An 18634-nucleotide genomic window follows, 5' to 3' on the forward strand; every position below is an offset into this window, starting at 1 on the left:
TTCAGGTATTTTCCCATTTGCTTGTGACTTGACTTTTTTTATTCAAACATTTTCTTCTCAGAAAGTCATACAGATGGTATATGTATTTCATGAATGATGGATGAAACCAGTTATACAAGCCAGTTATTCTAAAACCTATATGGCCAAAAGCCGGGTGCATTCTCTAGATCAGAAAAAAGCAAGGTGTTTTTTTTTCCCTTCCTAACTGCTTTCTTATGTTGTTATGTCAGACTTGCACTTACTCCTTCCTGTGGGTTTTTTTTTTTTCTATATTTAGTTGATATCGTTTTAGAAATATACCCCTGGAGCCTTCATCTCCACAGAGATCCGTTGCAAGTATCTTGAAAGGAGAGAAAATTACTTACTTGTATTTCTTGTTCTCTGCAGAAATACAAACCCAGTAGACCATCACTTGTCTGCCCTCTGTCCTCCCTGAGTTGGGGATAATTGGCTTGTTATTATTAGACACTATTATGGGTATTATTTTCATTTCAAAAAGACTCAAAGGCGTAGAGTTCAGGACCACAGAAGGAAAGGCATATTCAGACAGATGCATACCTCCTGCTTATAGGCAAAGTCCACAGCTTAGAAACGAAGAGCCCTTAAATCCGAACTGTTTTTTAGCGGGGCGTAATAACATACTGAGTAATGAAAACTGCATTCACAAACTATCAGAGAAGCGGAATTATAGAGGTTTTTTTTTTTCTTCTTCACAGTTTTGGCCTTGTAATAAGAGTTTGGCAGTCACACACACAGACCCTTGGTGTTCTGAAGTCAGTTAATCTGATAATTTCTCAAGGTCTCTGTATCTATTTACATGCATACGAATGGGGAAATGGGCTGGCAGAGAACTGTGACGGCAGCAGGTTGAAGCCTTGCTACAGACACCCTCTGCTCCAAATGGGGGTCTCTCCTTGCTTGCTAACCTGGCTTGGAAGGAATACTGTTGGCTCCCCAGGAGGCGGGAAAAAAATATTACCACCTCTCCTGGGCAGAAATGGAGAAGTTATGTGGGCCATTTCTCAGCTTGTGTGTTTTGTGGTTAACAGAACAGAACATTCCTCAGAGCGACCCTGAGAGTCATCCAAATATCCCATTTTTAAAGAACAAAATTTATAGCTCTGATACGGTGACTCGAAAGGGGGGACAGGGAATGTAGTTGGCTTACAACTGGACAATTTCTAAATCTTCCAAAAAGTAATATTCTTTCGGAATCAACTGTAAGCACTGTTTTAAAAGAGAGTTTGCATGGGGGTCACAGGAGGGATGTTCTCCCTTTTCTTCTGAGGAAGCGTATTTCTCCCCCAATACACAAAGAGGATCACTTGTTAGGGTCTGTGTTTCAGCGCCCAGACCATAAGTCTCTCATCCATGACAAAATAATTAACTCGATAAGTCTGAGTGTACAAGAAGTTGAATTCATGGTAACTTAGCAACATGGAATTCACTTAGTCAGTTTTTGCAACACATCTTATAGAAGTCCGAGTCAGACAAAAAGTTTCCAACTAAACTGTTAAATGTGTCATTTAATACTTGGCCTGTAGGGCAAAGGCCCAACATAGAGGGGATACTAAAGTAGCATCGATAACATGATTCAACTGATTCTTTTCTAAACATGGGACAATAATTTCATGCTTATTGGGGCGCCTGGGTGGCTCAGTCGGTTAAGCATCCGACTTCGGCTCAGGTCATGATCTCTCGGTCCTTGAGTTCGAGCCCCGTGTCGGGCTCTGTGCTGACAGCTCAGAGCCTGGAGCCTGCTTCTGATTCTGTGTCCCCCTCTCTCTCTGACCCTCCCCCGTTCATGCTCTGTCTCTCTCTGTCTCAAAAATAAATAAACGTTAAAAAAAATTTTTTTTAAATAATTTCATGCTTATCAGCATTTTCTAAAAATCACTAGGTATTATAACTGAAGGTCAGCGGATTGGTTTTAATTTTCCACCAGATTTCAGGATTATATGTGTATTTTATGCTGAAATAAGGTGACTGCCTAACTGTGCAAGATTTACAAAATACTCCGAATAAAATCCAAGGCTCTGTCCCGGAGACCCGACACGGACCAGGAGGTAGTGCCCCCAGACCCATTGTATGTTCTCTCTTTGCTGACTTTCTTCCAGCCACACTAGCCTCCTGGCTGTTCTTTGAACACATCAAGCCCGGGTCTGCCTCAGAGTCTTTTCATTTGTTCTCGTTTCTGCCAGGAAAGTTCACATGTTCTCGCTTGGCTCACTTCATTCCACTTTCTGCTCAGTGATATCACCTTTTCAGAAAGAGTCTTACTGACAACCTAACTGAAATGCTCGTCCCCATGATTCTGTATTTTTTTATAGGAGTTTTTTTTCCGATTTATGTTTTTTTCATGATCTACTGTGTCCATAGGATTTACCTACCTTTATATTTTGTATCTGCTTGGGTTTCCTCAACTGTTTTCTCTTAGCAGAAGGTGAGTTCTGCTAAAACCAAAATTTTGCCTAACTGGTTCTAGAATAAGACCATGGCACAGAGTAGGAATGCAGTAAACATCTATTGAGTGGATGGAGGTAAATTCTCTTGGAAAAAATCAGTGGACTTTGCATATTAGAGTATTATCAGAAAGCTACTTAATGTGAATATTTTCCTTAGTCATTAACATGATTTCAGGGTTTTTCTATCTTAAGGGAATAAAGGCCTAAAATTTGAACTTAGAAATATATATTATATATAATTCATTCTCTATCTGTGATATTTATCCCTGCAAAGATTTATTGACATTCAACTGACTCAGAAATGGTTTTTTATATTTATAAAGTCATCTTTTAAAATGAACATTTTTAAAGTTTATTTCATTCATTTTGAGAGCTAGAAAGAGCATGAGCAGGGGAGGGGCAGAGACAGAGACAGACCGAGAGAATCCCAAGCAGGCCCTGAGCTGCCAGTGTGGAGCCCGACATGGGGCTCGAACCCAGAAACCATGAGATCATGACCCAAGCTGAAATCAAGAGCCAGACGCCCAACGAACTGAGCCACCCAGGCGCCCCATAAAAGAAACATTAAAAAAAATTTTTTTTAACCTTTATTTATTTTTGAGAGAGAGAGAGTGCAAGTAGGGGAGGAACAGAAAGAGAGGGAAAATAAACATTTTTAAATGAAATCAAGGGGCGCCTGGGCGGCTCAGTCGGTTAAGCGTTTGGCTTCTGCTCAGGTCATGATCTCGCAGTTCGTGAGTTTGAGCCCCACATCGGGCTCTCTGCTGACAGCCTGGGGCCTGGAGCCTACTTCAGATTTCCCCCCCTCTCTCTCTTCCCTTCCCTCTCTGCCCCTCTGCCACTTGCACTCTCTCTCTCTCAAAAATAAACATTTAAAAAAAATGAAATCAAGATGCACTCGCTTTAGAAAATATTTGAAATACTAAAAATAACAAGCACAGGTGCCTGGCTGACTCACTCAGTAGACCCAACGACTCTTGATCTAGGAGATGTAAGTTCGAGCCCCACGTTGGGTGTAGAGATTACTTAAAATCTTTTTTTAAAGAGGCATGTGGGTGGCTCGGTCATTTAAGCGTCCGGCTCTTGGTTTCAGCTCCTGCAATGATCTTGTGGCTTGTGAGTTTGAGCCCCACATCAGGCTCTGTACTGACAGCATGGAGCCTGCTTGGGATTCTCTCTCTCTCTCTCTCTCTCTCTCTCTCTCTCTCTCTCTCTCTCTCTCTTTCTCTCTGCCCCTCCCCTACTGGTGTGCACTCTCTCTCTCTCTCTCTCTCTCTCTCAAACAGATAAACTTTTAAAAAAAATCTTTGAAAAAATAATGAGGAATAAACTTACATCATAATTTCAATACCCCGAAATAACCACTGGTAAATTGTTGGGTTTTTTTAGTGTTCTATAAAATTGGAATCTAGTTATTTACCATGGTTTATTATCTGTATCTTTCCCTAAGCATTTTCATTTAACATTATATCTTAAGCATTTCTCATCATTAAACATCTTCAAACACATAACTTTTAATGTCCTCACAATATTCAATATTATTATGTGTATGTGTCATGTGTTATTCAAACATTACCTTTTCCCCTCATTCTGAAGCATTTTGGTGGTTTTTGGCATTATGATACAATTATATCATATATACATGTTCATATATAAAATTGTTATATTAAAATGACTCCCACACATTTTACTTCTTTAACTTGACATTATATCATAGTTTATATCATACTTTTATATCATTATATCATACTTTTCCATGTTACTACCTTTATGTCCAATCTCCCTCATTTCTTTAAACGATTGCATACAATTGATATATGAATGAGCCATCATTTATTTAACCACCATCAACTAATGGATATTTAGTGTTCCCTCCTAGTCTCTCACCAGCATAAATACTGCTACAGTTAAAATTATCTTTGTTCATTTGTGTGAATTTATGGAATTAGAATTGGTAAGTCAACGGTTTTCTGCCTTTTTAGTTTTGAGACATAGTGCCAAATTTCCCTTCACCACAAAAGTTTTGTGAATGTATACTCGCAAAAACAGTAAACAAGAGTTATTTTCCCATCTTTTTCGGCGGCAGTGGACCTTTTCATCTCTTACAGTACGATAGATGACATGTGGTGTTTAATTTGTAATTTTGAGTAAGGTTAGTGAAATTTTGTATGTTTGTTAGCCTTTTGTCTTCTCTGGGATATATTATGAATATTTTCTGTCTTTAACAAGAGATGCAATTAGCAAATATTCTGCTTCAATTCGAAATTATTTACTCCAGCTGGTCAAGTTTGGATCCGTTTAGGTAAAAATGTTATACAACATTTTACTGTTACTTTTGTGTTGTGTTTGCTTTTGCTTTTTTAAGTAGAGGGATTTCTCTGCCTTTTAAGATTTTTCCATAGGAAAACAAATGTTTAATTTCAAATAGGTATTGTGTTTATATTTATTATTTTTACAAATGGGTTATGTGTCATTAAATTTTAGGAAAGGCGTGCGTAGAATTATAAACATAATTTTTTATCTGTGGCATAGGAATGAAAGAATTAATCTATTTTTAGTAGCTCACTTACTGAGTTCTAAACTTAAGGTATTCACTAAGGTATTTGAGTCTAAGGAATTATTCACTAGAACTACAGTTTATGACAATGAAAGTATTATTAACTAATATATGTAGTACTGTGGTAATGAGAAGTTTTCCTTTTTTTTCAATTCCAGTATAATTAACACACAGTGTGATGGTAGTTTCAGGTGCACAATATAGTGATTCAACAGTTCTATACATTCCTCAGTGCTCAACATGCATGATAAGTGTGCTCTTAATCCCCATCCCTATTTCACCCGTCCTCCCACCCACCTCCCCCCTGGTAACTATTAGTTTGTTCTCTGTAGTTAAGAGTCTTTCTTGGTTTGTCTGTCATTTTTTTTCCTTTGCTCATTTGTGGCTTAAATTCCACATAGGAGTGAAATCACACAGTATCTGTCTTTCCCTGACTTATTTTGTTTAGCATTATACACTCTAGCCCCATCCATGCTGTTGCAAATGGCAAGATTTCATTATTTTTTATGGCTGAGTAATATTCCATTGAATGTATACACCACTTCTTTGTCCATTCACCTCTCAGTGGACATTTGAGCTGCTTGCGTAATTTGGTTACTGTTGCTGCAATAAACAGAGGGGTGCATGTATTCCTTTGAATTAGTGTTTCTATATATGTGGGTAAATACCCAGTAGTGCAACTAATGGATCATAAGATAGTTCTGCTTTTAACTTTGAGGAACTTCCATACTGGTTTCCACAGTGGCTACACCAGTTTGCATCTCTGCCAATAGCACACCAGGGTTCCTTTTTCTCCACAGCCTCACCAGCACTTCTTGTGTCTTGTGTTTTTTAGTTTTAGCCATGCTGACAGGTGTGAGGTGACATCTCATTGTGGCTTTGATTTGCATTTCCCTGATGATGAGTGAGATCGAGCATCTTTTCATGTTTCTGTTGGCTATCTGGATTTCTTTGGAGAAATGTCTGCTTGTGTCTTCTGCCTGTGTGTTTTTGGATTGGGGTGTGTGTGTGTGTGTGTGTGTGTGTGTGTGTGTGTTGAATTATACAAGTTCTTTATATATTTTGGATACTAACCCCCTATCAGATAGAGTCATTTGCAAATATCTTCTCCCATTCCTCAGGTTGTCTTCTGGTTTTGTTGATTATTTCCTTAACTGTGCAGAAAATTTTTATTTTCACGTAGTCCCAATAGTTTATTTTTGCTTTTGTTTCCCTTGCTTTAGGAGACATACCTAGAAAAATGTTGCTACAACCAATGTCAGAGAAATTAGTAATGGAGTTTTCTTTTTTTTTAATTTTTAATGTTTATGCGTGAGAGACAGAGAGAGACAGAGAGAGAAAGAGCATGAGCAGGGGATTGGCAGAGAAAGAGGGAGACACAGAATCTGAAGCAGGCTCCAGGCTCCGAGCTGTCAGCACAGAGCCTGATGCAGGGGTCGAACCCTTTAATTGTGAGATCATGACCTGAGCCAAAGTTGGATCCTTAACTAATTGAGACACTCAGGTGCCCCATAATGGGTAGTTCTCTGAAGATCTCCTATCCATTATTTCATTTGACCCTCAGACTAACCTTGAACCTTAAAATGTTGAATGACATGCTTACACTTAAAATCACATACTGGTTAACATGACTCTGCCTCACTCCAAATTCCTGCTTTTTCTTTTCTTTTTAATAAGTAAATCCACCAATAAGAGGTCCCCTGCCATCATCATAAAATAACCTTCTGTTCCTGCTGCTATAACCAACTGAGTTTGAGAAACTCAGCTTCTCCTGTATATTATAATTGTAACCACTTCTATTTAAGTAGTGATCTGTTCATTCATAAGTTTATTTCACATCCTCGAAATAATCATATAAGTTAGGTAAGACCAAAAATGTGGCTTTTATTTTTACCCAAGAAGAAAACCAATCTCAGGGAAATGGTTTGTGTGAAGTTGACAGTGAATTAATGAAGAGCCAGATTCAGAATGTAGGGCTTAGAGTTTCAGATGTACCCTGGTGATCTGCCACTTGCCAAATTAAATGTATAGAATTTGATATATTAATAGCCCCTACATAAATAAAGTTGACAATGAAACAGAAAACAGAAGCACAGTCTTTTTCCATCTGCCTGACATTTTACATTTCTTCGTTGCAAAACAGGCCATAGGAATATCAGCCTGTACATTTATGAGATTTCATTTATAGATTCCATCTATCCGAGAATATAATGGCTGTTTGAGTTTTCCTGGGCCAAAAATCTCTAAAAAAGACCACAAAATGAAAGTGATAAGAAACACACGTGCGCACGCGCATGCACACACACACACACACACACACACACACACACACACAGACACACACACACACAGCCACCGCTGACTCTAAGATAGAAATATTAAGGAGGTTTGAAGTGCATGGACAGGCTCCAAGACTGACACATCTTCAGCGAGGCCAGGATCGTTTAGGACTGTTTTCTGTTTTAATTATAATAGAGAAGACGCACCTAGGTGGCTCAGTCAGTTAAGCATCTGACTGTTAATTTCAGCTCAGCTCATGATCCCAGGGTCTTTGGATCAAGCCCCGCACTGGGCTCCATGCAGAGCCTAGAGCCAGCTGAGATTGTCTCTCTCTCTCCCTCTGCTCCTCTGCTCGTGCACCTGTGCATGCACTCTCTCTCTCTCTCTCTCTTTCTAAGTAGATATATTTATTTTTTACATTTATATATACAATATATATTTATAATAGAATATATTGTTAGTGTTAATATTCACATTTTGGTATCATATTTTATAAATTAAACGTTCACTTTTTTCAAACATATGCATTTCTTAATTAACTGTATTATACTTACTTCTAATGGAAAATCACCATAATTTAAATGGAAATCAGTCAGAAGTTGAAATCACTTAATAAATTTGCCTTCTGACAGGATTCACAGGGGTCCCTGTACATACCTCCATTCCAGATTGCCACATCTGGAAGCATTACTTAGTATATTTCACAACCTTTGTATGGCACAGATACCTATTTCTTCCCAAGTGTGCGTCCAGAGTTGTTATCGCTGAGAGGTGGTGATGTGTTGTTTGCCCGTCAGTAAGGCTTCCCTCAAAGTTGCTTTTCCTTATGGTGGTGATGAGTTGTCAGTCTTTCAAAAATCTTTTTTGTTCAGTTCTGATCCATCTGCGAGAGTAATGCAATCAGAAGGCTCGCCCGTGACAATGAAATGGTTTTTCCCAGTGATGAGCTGTCTAGGTCTGATAAGGATCTAACAAAACCCACTAAGGGCTACCTCTTTCCCACCCTGTTTATTCTTTTTTTTTAATTTTGTTAAACATTTTTTCATTTTTGAGAGACAGTCACGGGCAGAGGAGGGGCAGAGAGAGAGGGAGAAGCAGGCTCCAGGCTCTGAGCTGTCAGCACAGAGCCCAAGGTGGGGCTCGAACCACAGACCAGGAGATCATGACCTCAGCTGAAGTCGGTCGCTTAACCAACTGAGACCACACCCCCCCCACCCCCGTCCCCCGCGTCGCTCTCAGCCTGTTAAAAAGAGTTGAGCCAACTGCTTTCAGTAATAAAATTATTGCGTGGCAGGTTGTGTGCTACACCGGCCTCTTAGACCCTCTCGCTTAACTTCGTCTGGGAAGAAAAGTAGGTTGAACTGGTCGCTAACATTGGCTGCATATATGTCTTCTCTCTTGAAACAGCTCAATGGTTATTCGGGACTTAACCTTACGCAGTGCTGCTAGCTTTGGCTCCTTCCACCTGATCCGTCTCCTCTACGACGAGTACATGTTCTACTTAGTAGAGCATCGCGTTGCTCAGGCAACAGGAGAAACACCCATTGCAGTCATGGGCGAGGTAAGAGAGGCCGCAAGAGCCGTGACTCACGGGGCTTTGAGAAAAGAAACTGAATTTCATTTTAACTTAAATATATTATTTATTGATGAAAGCAATTATTTCTGACCATGGAGGAAGATCCTGAGGGGCTGTAGAGTTATTGAAAGGGGGGGGGGGTCCTTAAATCCCTCTTATATTTACTTTCTTAATGAAAAGATTTCTAAAATTATAAATTATATCACGTGAAAAGTTCGCGGGCTGTTTCAATATGTTGTAAAGGTGTCTATGGAAAGGAAAAGTTTGAGAATCACCGGCCTGAACAGTGATTGAACAGAAAATAAGTGATTGAACCTCCATTGAACAGAAAATAAGAAATATTGATGTTTCTGGTAAGGCGCAGGGCTACAAACCCAGAGGGCAGAATTAAATATGTATTTTGTAGACCCTTCCTCCAAGTGCCCAGGAACAGAAGAAATGATCCAATTTCAGAAGGCTAGTAATAGTGATGGTGGTGAGGATAGCTAACATTTGGGGATACTTACTATGTGTCAGGCACAGTTTGAAGACCTTTATAGGTGACAGAGGATTGGACACTTAGCTTTTTGAGGTAGGTACCACGTTATCCTATTTTACAGTGCGTTTCTGAGGTTGATGTGGAAAGCTAAGGACACAGATGAAATGGTTACGTGGCTGATGCGTGGTGGAGACCTGTTTCAAATACTCAGACTCTGATTTTCGAACCCCGGCTTCTAATTGCTAAAGATAGAAAGAAAAAAAGAGTAACTCCAGAATTTTTAAATTTTTTTTTTAACGTTTATCTATTTTTGAGACAGAGAGAGACAGAGCATGAACGGGGGAGGGGCAGAGAGACAGGGAGACACAGAATCGGAAGCAGGCTCCAGGCTCTGAGCTGTCAGCACAGAGCCCGACGCGGGGCTCGAACTCACGGACCGTGAGATCGTGACCTGAGCCGAAGTCGGATGCCCAACCGACTGAGCCACCCAGGCGCCCCATCTTCAGAATTTTTAGATAGAAAATAAAAATATCTTATTTTCAGCGAGCGTCAAAAAGCTGATGCTCTGATGTAAATTGACACAAGGATTGGTTAATATGATGAGGAATAGATACAAATTCTCCAGTAATTCTGCACCAGTGTATTTTGTTGTACTGAATCGGGGGTCCTTCCGACGTTCCTAGATTATGCACCAAATTTGGGCATATTACAAATTACCCAAAGCAGTAAAGAAGACATGTGCCTTTTAAAGCTGTGTGTATGTGCTTGTTTAAATTTAAAGTCAAAATAATTATGAGACCATTCTCCTAGCTTAAGAAATAGGATAATAAAGGTATAAATTAAAAATACATTAAAATACCTCAAGGACCTTTATAAGTGCTCTAATACAAATAAAATACATGTCAGACTTATTCAGAATGTTCTTGAAAAGATTCCTTTGTCCCTCTTTAAAATCTCTCGCTGTGCGCTGATGTGTTATGTGTTTGTAAGACGCTCAATGGTGCTTTTGCTTTAATGATGCCAACGATGTATGTATGTGTGTGAGATTTAGTAAGAATCGCTCAGATAGGCGGGACCTCATGGAACCAAAACCATCTGGCCTTTTCTTAGATTTGACCTCCCCTTAGTGCCTTTTTCAGTAGTTGTCTTACAGATACCTGGTTGCCAAATGCCCAGTTGGTGCGTAGATTAAGTACCGTAAATTTTCTCAAGTCAGGGTCCAACACCTTGGACACAGACATGCCTCTTGGTCTGTTTAACACGTTTGCCAACCACCTCGTATGTTCTGGGGACTTCTTTAAGAAGATGGTCGGGATAATGGTAACAGGGATTCTAATTAATACCATGTGACTAATCCTGATGTGTGGTCTTTGCTTCCGTCACATCTCGAGGGAAGAAGGGCAGTGGGCGGGCGCCAGTCACACAGTGTGAAGACTGAGCAACCCCCTCACAGGCTTGTGTGGGTGTTGCTGGCTCAGCAGGGTTAAAACAGTCTTACGTAGTCAATGCTGCCAATTAACCATCCCCATAGGCATTCTGTTTTCTTTTTCTTTTTTTTTTTTTTACTATATGTAAACAATGTAGATGAATATGACAGATTCCCCCATGAGGTAAAGATATAATATGAGTAAAGATCTAGATCAGAAAATATGGTATAAGACACTTGTGTGAGATCCACAATCTAATACACACACCTCTTGATTTCTTTGCCTACTCTCTCCCTTACCCGATTTATAGGACAATCCTTTGAGCTGTCTTTACTCATCCATTATTCAGCCCAAGCCAATTAAGCATAGTTTTCTAGGTTTGTTCTCCCCATACAACGCTGATGGACTCAGAACGTCTGTTGGCCATAATAGACCCGTAGATCATAGTCATATTAGCGTCTCTGAAATTTCTTGATTCTTGAAAGGAGGAGAAGGAAATTCAAGAAAAAGGAAATGCTGTTTTCTCATGTGTCCCTCCCATGTTATCCCGTGCCTACACTAGAAATCAGATTGGAGGTTAAAAAATAAATAAAAAGGGCTTCTGCATGTTGAGGCTCAGTTGCATTAGCCCCTTAGGTGGTTGCCCTTTTCAAACACCAAGTCCAGAAGTGCCTGTGGGGGCAACACCTCGGGCCCAAATCCACTGAAATCCATAAAAGTCACCCTTACCCTCAATTGCAGCAATTGGTTTTCAATCATCAGTCACAACAGCAACCACAAACCCAATAATAGTTCTCACTATTTATTGAGAGCTCATTACATACTTAATGAAATCAGACTCTTGATCTGTCTACCAATGGCTCTTTCCCAGTAAATGGTACCACGATTCTCCCAGTTGATCATGCTGGACACCTGGGCATCATCTTTTACATGTCTTTCTGTCTGGACCCCTATGTCCACCCTGTTACTAAATCTGTTCTTTCCCAAACCTCCCCTAGTACCGTCAGTATTATCTTATGAAAGGGCCAAGGTGGTTGTGTTATCCCTACTTAAAACCCATCATTGGTATTCTCTTCTGTTAGGTAAGGAACAAAATTCTTTCCTTGGTGCACGAGGTGGTACATGATCTGGCCCTGCCTCTCCGATTAACCTCAACCTCCCTCCTCCTATTCCTTTTGTTGTAATCACAGTGGTCTTTGCTCTGTTCTTATTCACCAAGCTGTTCTCATCATTGGCCCACTGTGTCAATGGTTCTTTCTACCAGGAATCTTCTGCCCAACTCCCCCTTGCTCATGCTAAGTCCTACGTCACATCTTAAATATCAGTTCCTCAGGGGAGCCCAGTTTCCCCCCCCCCCCCCCGACTACCTTAGACACCCCGTTCTCTCTGATCTATACATTTACTTTTCATTCTAGAACCTACACCACACTAATTGCATGGTTCTTTGTATGATGTGTGTAATCAAAGATTTAATTCCCTGGAAAAAAATGAGCACTTTGAGTCCAGAGAACTGAATTCTCCTGATGGTTCTGACATTTATAGTGGTATAATCTTGGACAAATCTTGTTCACCAATGTTGACTCTCAGACTTACCTCTGAAATTAATTTGTTCATCTGTTTAATACATATTTTTTATATAAAAAGCAATTTTTTAATGTTTATTTATTCTAGAGAGAGAAAGAGACAGAGCATGAGCGGGGAGGGGCGGGGGCAGAGAGAGTGGGAGAATCCGAAGCAGGCTCCAGGCTCTGAGCTGTCAGCACAGAGCCCGATGTGGGGCTCGAACCCATGAACTGTGAGATCATGACCTGAGCCAAAGTTGGATGCTTAACTGACTGAGCCGCCCAGGTGCCTCTGTTTAGCAGATATTTCTTACATACCTACTCTAGACCAAATGCTGTAATGATTAGGTTATAATGATGAACAAAAGAGATTTTGACCTCGCATTCAAGAAGCTTACATTTTAGTTTTTGAATTTATATTTACTAAATATTCACATAACTGTAGAGCTACAAAATTAAAGAGAAACAGGAATGCTTGAAGCATGAGGCCTTCATCTAGCCTGGGAGGGCCAGGGAAGGCTCCCCCCTGCCCTTCAGAAATGATGTTTGAAGTGGGATCTAAAGGGCAAAAAGAGTTCATAACTGTGTGAAGCTGGTGAGAATTGGGGGGTAAGGGGTGGAGACCACCGCAGGCACACAGAGACATGCACACAGGTCCTACCTGAAATGGAAGGGAGCATGGCCAAGGGGAAGCTTTCGTGGAAAATCTGAAGGTCAGACACCAGCAAGACCCAATATATACCATCAAATTCAGTCAACAAGAAGTCGAATTGGATCAGGAAAGAAACCCAAAAATTTCAAGTGATGTGCATACTACTTATGTGCCGGGCCCTGTTCTAAGTGCTTTGTGGCTATTAACTTAATTATACCTGTTTAAAAAGTTTTTTTAATGTTTATTTTTGAGGGGGGGAGGGGCAGGGGCAGAGAGAGGGGGACACAGAATCCCAAGCAGGCTCCAGGCTCTGAGCTGTCAACGCAGAGCCTGACGCGGGGCTCAAACCCACGAACCATGAGATCATGACCTGAGCCGAAGTCGGACACTTAACCGACCGAGCCACCCAGGCGCCCCTTATTATACCTGTTTTACAGATGATGACATGAGACACAGAGCCGTCAAGTAGCTCGCCTAAGGTCACCCAACCCCTAAGTGGTGAGATCAGGCTCCAAAACCAAGCAGTCTGGCCCCCAAGTTCTTGCTGTTAATCCACCATGCTCGTCGCCTGCTGCACGAATGGGGGTGGGGCGAGCAAGAACGCTGCAGGATAGGGGACGGGAGCGAGAACAGTTGGGAAGTCAGCGAGAAGAAGCCTGGGAAGTAGTCACAAACTTGGCCGGACCGTCGGTTTTTGCCTTGCGCGCACATTATTTGGCGGACAGCCAGCTAGATCCAGAAGCAAGGGGGAGAGGTTGTCCTTGAAAGCAACTTAGGGACAGTTAATGTATCTTCATTAATGAGAATTCAACAGGTACATTTGAGGATTAACAATTGTTTACATGCTTTGAGCAGGCAGGAGAGACCGATACCCGTTGTACACACAAGCACGGTACACGGGAGTACAAAACTACTGTTTTTTGCATCCCCATTAACACTACCATTTCGGTTGCCGTGCAGGCCACCATGCAATGGCGCCCCCAGAGGAAACAGATAGAGCATCACAGCCCAACACGTTTTCTTCTAAATGTCAGTCAGCTGCCACAGTAATGCTGACTAGTAAGTTATTTAAAGCATGTGCAATTTCAGAGCTTCAGGATTATATTTTTTGCCTGGGTGGTAAAAAGGAAACAGAACTTATTTACTGCTAAAATTATATACCTTTTTGAACTTTAATATTATAAATATACCCATAGACTCTCTGGGAGTGGTGCAATTTTAGGAGCAGGAATAAAACAAAATAAGCAAGTTGCAGCTGTTTGCACACCTGTTAAATAAAAAAATTTTTTAACTCAGGGCTTTCTGCACAGCTCTGAGCGGAAAACTATCCTTTTATTTGAATTTTATGACTATTTGGAATCTATTTGGGAGTTTATGGTATGTGTGCTTTTTTTCCTCAAAATAGACATAGTCCATTAATACATTCTCTGAATCTATAAATTTTGGTTGCTTCATAAAATGATTTTCTGTGGTAAATGTTGTTACCTTTAATTTATTAAACATATTTCAATTCTCTTTGTCGTAATCTCATTATACTTACTTAATATTACATCTAAGCCACCCATATAACCAATTTTTTGAAATAAAAAGTAGAAACCAAAAGATGCTTCACTTATTCAGATATGAATGTCAACATAAAAAAAGATGATACTTTAGTAATATTTTTAGGGGAAAAAATGGAAGATCCCTTAAGAATATACCATCCAAAGAAAAATGTGAATTTATCAAAGTTGATATACTCAAAGTAGACGAGAAAAAAATCTTCAAAATGTAAAAATTGGAGAAGAGCAATAATAATTCCACAGGCAATCTTTTAGGATGAAAGTTGGGTGAAAAAGTTCCATTTGGTAGAAGGATAATCGTGATAAATAAGCATGGATTCTTAAGGCAAAATCAATCTAATGAAAGATAAATTTCAGTGACTTTACTCCAGTGCAACTAGGGAATACACTGAAAACGTACCTGTGGAATAATAGATGTGCTCTAGAATATTTTAAAATGAATGAATTGCACCACAAGTTACAATCATTTGCAGCAAAAAGCTATCTTGGAACGGCAGGAGCTTAAAAAATGTAATGAATACTTGTCGAAAGTGATATCACTTATTCTTCATAATAAAGTTTATTCGTATGTACTAATTTTTTCAAATTAATTAATATAGGAACTGCCTCGTGATAATCACTGTGCTAAATGTTTTACATTCTTATTTAATATTCTCCAGAACCTTGCAAAAGATGGGAAAACAGGTTGAAAGTTTCCCCAAAGCAGGGCCAGCGTGCGGCAGAAAGCAGGACCGTATCATTCCAAATCGCCACACGTGGGCTCCGTGCCGTTCACGTGAGGTTGTAGTATCTCACCATACAATTTTTTTGCAGACGGATTCAAACTTACTTCCGTCTGTGCTGTTCAGCTCCCCAAAGACGCACACATTCACCGCCACACACGCACCAGATGCCTAGTGTGGAAGCTTTCATTGTTTTGTCCCAGGGTTTCTTCTCTGCATTCCAGGATGCACCCTGATGGTCCCACCACCCTTTCCCTCCCTACTGTTTGTTCGTAGATGTCTAGAATATGCAAACTCACTGGAATATTAGCCTAAGCAAATTGTAACTGGGAAGCTTAGTCTGCTGGAAAACAGTAGCAACGATAAATTACACCCTTCACCTCCTCTGCGCCCACCCACAGACCGGACCTAAGTCAAAATCATCATTTTGGAATTTGGAGTTTGCTTTTACTGTAAATGTGCTCCTTTACATGAGCACGATTCTGACAGCTTGACAATAAATCATCAAAGTGACCTCCCAGAGCAGAGGCACGGGAGGCTTTTCTTCTACACCTTCCTAAGAATTCGCTTTGTAGAAGCTCTCCCATTCTTCCTCCTCTTTCCTGGTTTGTCGTTCTGTTCCTTCCTTTCTCTGAGTGTGCGAAAAGCACCTGTTGACTCAGCCGCCCAGGGCCACAGCCCTTTCCTTTGGGACTCCTGCTCATTAGCAACCTGGACTTGATTTCCTTCCTGCTTGCTCTGGGCTGTAACCCCTTTTCTTAGGCTCTTCGAAGAATGGACTTTCGCTTATAACTGTGGTCGAAACACAGTCTTCCAATAGGTGCTCAAAAGACATTCAACAAAGGAGGTATAGGGGCTCTTGGATGGTGCAGTCAGTTGAGCGTCTGACTCTTGGTTTAGGCTCAAGTCATGATCTCATGGTTTGTGAGATAGAGCCCGGAAAGTGCTTGGGATTCCCTCCCCACTGCTCTCTCTGCCCGTCCCCTGCCCTCACTCTCTCTGTCTCTCGAAATAAATAAACATTAAAAAAAAAAAAAAAAAAAGGAAGTACAAAAGAATGATGGAAAGACAGATTGCCAATGTGTAGGACTTCTCACTCGATTTCATGATTTACCTACTGGATTCTTTTATCAGGAGAAAAAAACTTCTAGACCAAGAAGTGCTCCTTCTCCCTAAGATGTGTCTGTCAACATTTCAGAGACCCTCTATACCAAGCCGGGCATTCATAAGTGCTTTCAACTAGAGATTAGTTCCCTTAAAGCGTTCAGAAGTGGGAAAAGAAGATAAAATAGTTCAAGAATTCTTCATGTACTTCAAGAACTAAAATGGTCATTGGACACATCAGGAAAGAAATCTCAGCACCCTGTTCTCTTCAGCAAAGTCCACCCCTGGGCTATTTTGCTTAGGAAAGAGTGAGCCTGGGATCCCCAACCGACCAACCGCAGAGCCAGCAAGGCGTGGGAGATCCTGCGGCACAGATTAGGCATGACAGCTCCCTCTGCTGGCCACTGCGACACTCTGTTATCCCCTGCCCTGTCCAGGTGGCTCTGGCCTTGCCATTGTCTTTCTGGTAGTTTTGCTCACAAACAGGTGACGAGGGTGCTTACTGGTCCTTCGATAAAGAAACGGATCTCGTTTGAGATCACAAGTGCCTCAATTCACAGGAGTCGTTTTCAACTTTTCACCATCACTGTATAAAATACACTTTCGTAAATACGATTTTCTCCAAGTGTGTAGGCCAGATGTTTTGATACTTAGAAGCACTTCAAACCTGACTCAGGCTACTTGGCACAAAGAGGACATGTTTGCATGCCCCAGCCAGCCTCCACTGTCTGTCTGGTTAATAATTTCTGCAAAAGTGGGCATCTGGGTAGCTTAGTCACTTAAGCATCCGACTTTGGCTCGGGTCATGGTCTTGCGATTTGTGAGTTCGAGCCCCATGTCGGGCTCTGTGCTGACAGCTCAGAACCTGAAGCCTGCTTCCTTTTCTGTGTCTGCCTCTCTCTGCCCTTCCCCTCCCTCTCCCTCCCTCCCTCCCTACTTCTGTCTCTCTCATTCTCTCTCTCTCAAAAATAAACATCAAAGAAAAAAATTAAAATAATTTCTGCAAAAGAGGGGTGGTAGAATTAAAATTAAGAAATATCTCCCCTCAGGTAATAAACTGATGCCAAGGTTTCCTCTTAGATGATGAAGGTAGCCTCACATGAAGCCTGTCTTAAGTTAGGTTCTTTCTTTGGAACCCATGGTTTTATTTCCATAAAGCATATGCTTCTCAGCTCAGCCCCTAACATTTGCGGAGCCTAAGGTACCCTATGTCTTAACATTTCAAAAGTTATGAGTCGAACTCTAAGTAAAATCTATTCCGTCCAGCTGGGTTGATAAATATGCCCTGATAACAACTTAGAAGGCTATGTTTAAATGTAAGATTCTCAGGCTCCCCGTGGATCCATGCCAGAAGATAATGACATAGACCTAGGCAGCCCCTGACCCAGCGTCCAGCCCCAGACCACTTCTCTTAGGCATCACTCCCGATCCCGTGCTGTGAATACCTCTGAACAACTCACGCCAACATTCAGGTTGTGTCCAGCCTTGGCAAACCTCTGCCCCTCGTTGGCTCTCCCTTTTTTCTTCTGAAGAGTGCACTTGGAGAAGAAATCTGCACGAAGGGAACTCAAGGCCTTTACATAGGGAGTTCCAAGGTCTTAGATAACACAAGTATGGTCTGAGGGGTGGGAGGGACAGACAGCCACCAAGAGGACACCTCTACTTGGCCCAATGATTTCCCTACACCGTAGAGAGGGCCACTGCCACAGGAAAGCCAAGGCGGGGCTCTTTATAACATGGGTCTCAGGACAGAGGCCCTTCTTGGTTTGGCCTAACGATCCTTATCGTTCAGTGTTCCTGTTGTTGAAAATAGTTCCTGTTGTTTCTTCAAAAGGCACTAAGGCTTCTATTCTTCCTTCACGAATGCTTCTTAGAGATTTGGAAACAGGGTAAAGGTACATGTGTCACTGGGTTCCCAGGGGGTGGAGGGGAACAAAAAATGACTGAACGGTTAGACCCGGGATGAAAATATGCTACCTGCGTACAGGGCGACCCATAGCACGTGTTGCCAGTATAGCTGGCTAGTCCGAAGGAGCAGGACCAACAGCAATTGTAGGGCCCCTTTGGCTTCGGTTTGAAGCAAACTGGCAGAAATCTCGGCCATTGACAACACCATTTGGAAATACATTGGAAAAGACACTCACAGAAAGAAAAGTCACCAAAGGAACATGGGATTTTACCAAATGTAGCATAAGCATTCCTTGCACATTTTATAAAATTGGAAATCACTGTAAAATCAGCGGCTATTT

The 18634-nt window shown here is 41.2% G+C and overlaps 1 protein-coding gene across 14 annotated transcripts in view; it reads left to right on the forward strand.

Annotated features, from left to right (window-relative positions):
* Positions 1-18634, forward strand: part of RFX3 (regulatory factor X3) — a 284537-nt gene that overhangs the window by 252725 nt on the left and 13178 nt on the right. For all 14 annotated transcript variants that reach the window (XM_042912333.1, XM_042912320.1, XM_042912327.1 and 11 more), the window contains one exon: positions 8710-8863. In XM_042912333.1, coding sequence (XP_042768267.1) covers positions 8710-8863 — 154 coding nt within the window. The remainder of the gene's footprint in view (positions 1-8709; positions 8864-18634) is intronic.

Source organism: Panthera leo, chromosome D4 (assembly GCF_018350215.1).
Source record: "Panthera leo isolate Ple1 chromosome D4, P.leo_Ple1_pat1.1, whole genome shotgun sequence".
Taxonomy (NCBI): Eukaryota; Metazoa; Chordata; class Mammalia; order Carnivora; family Felidae; genus Panthera; species Panthera leo.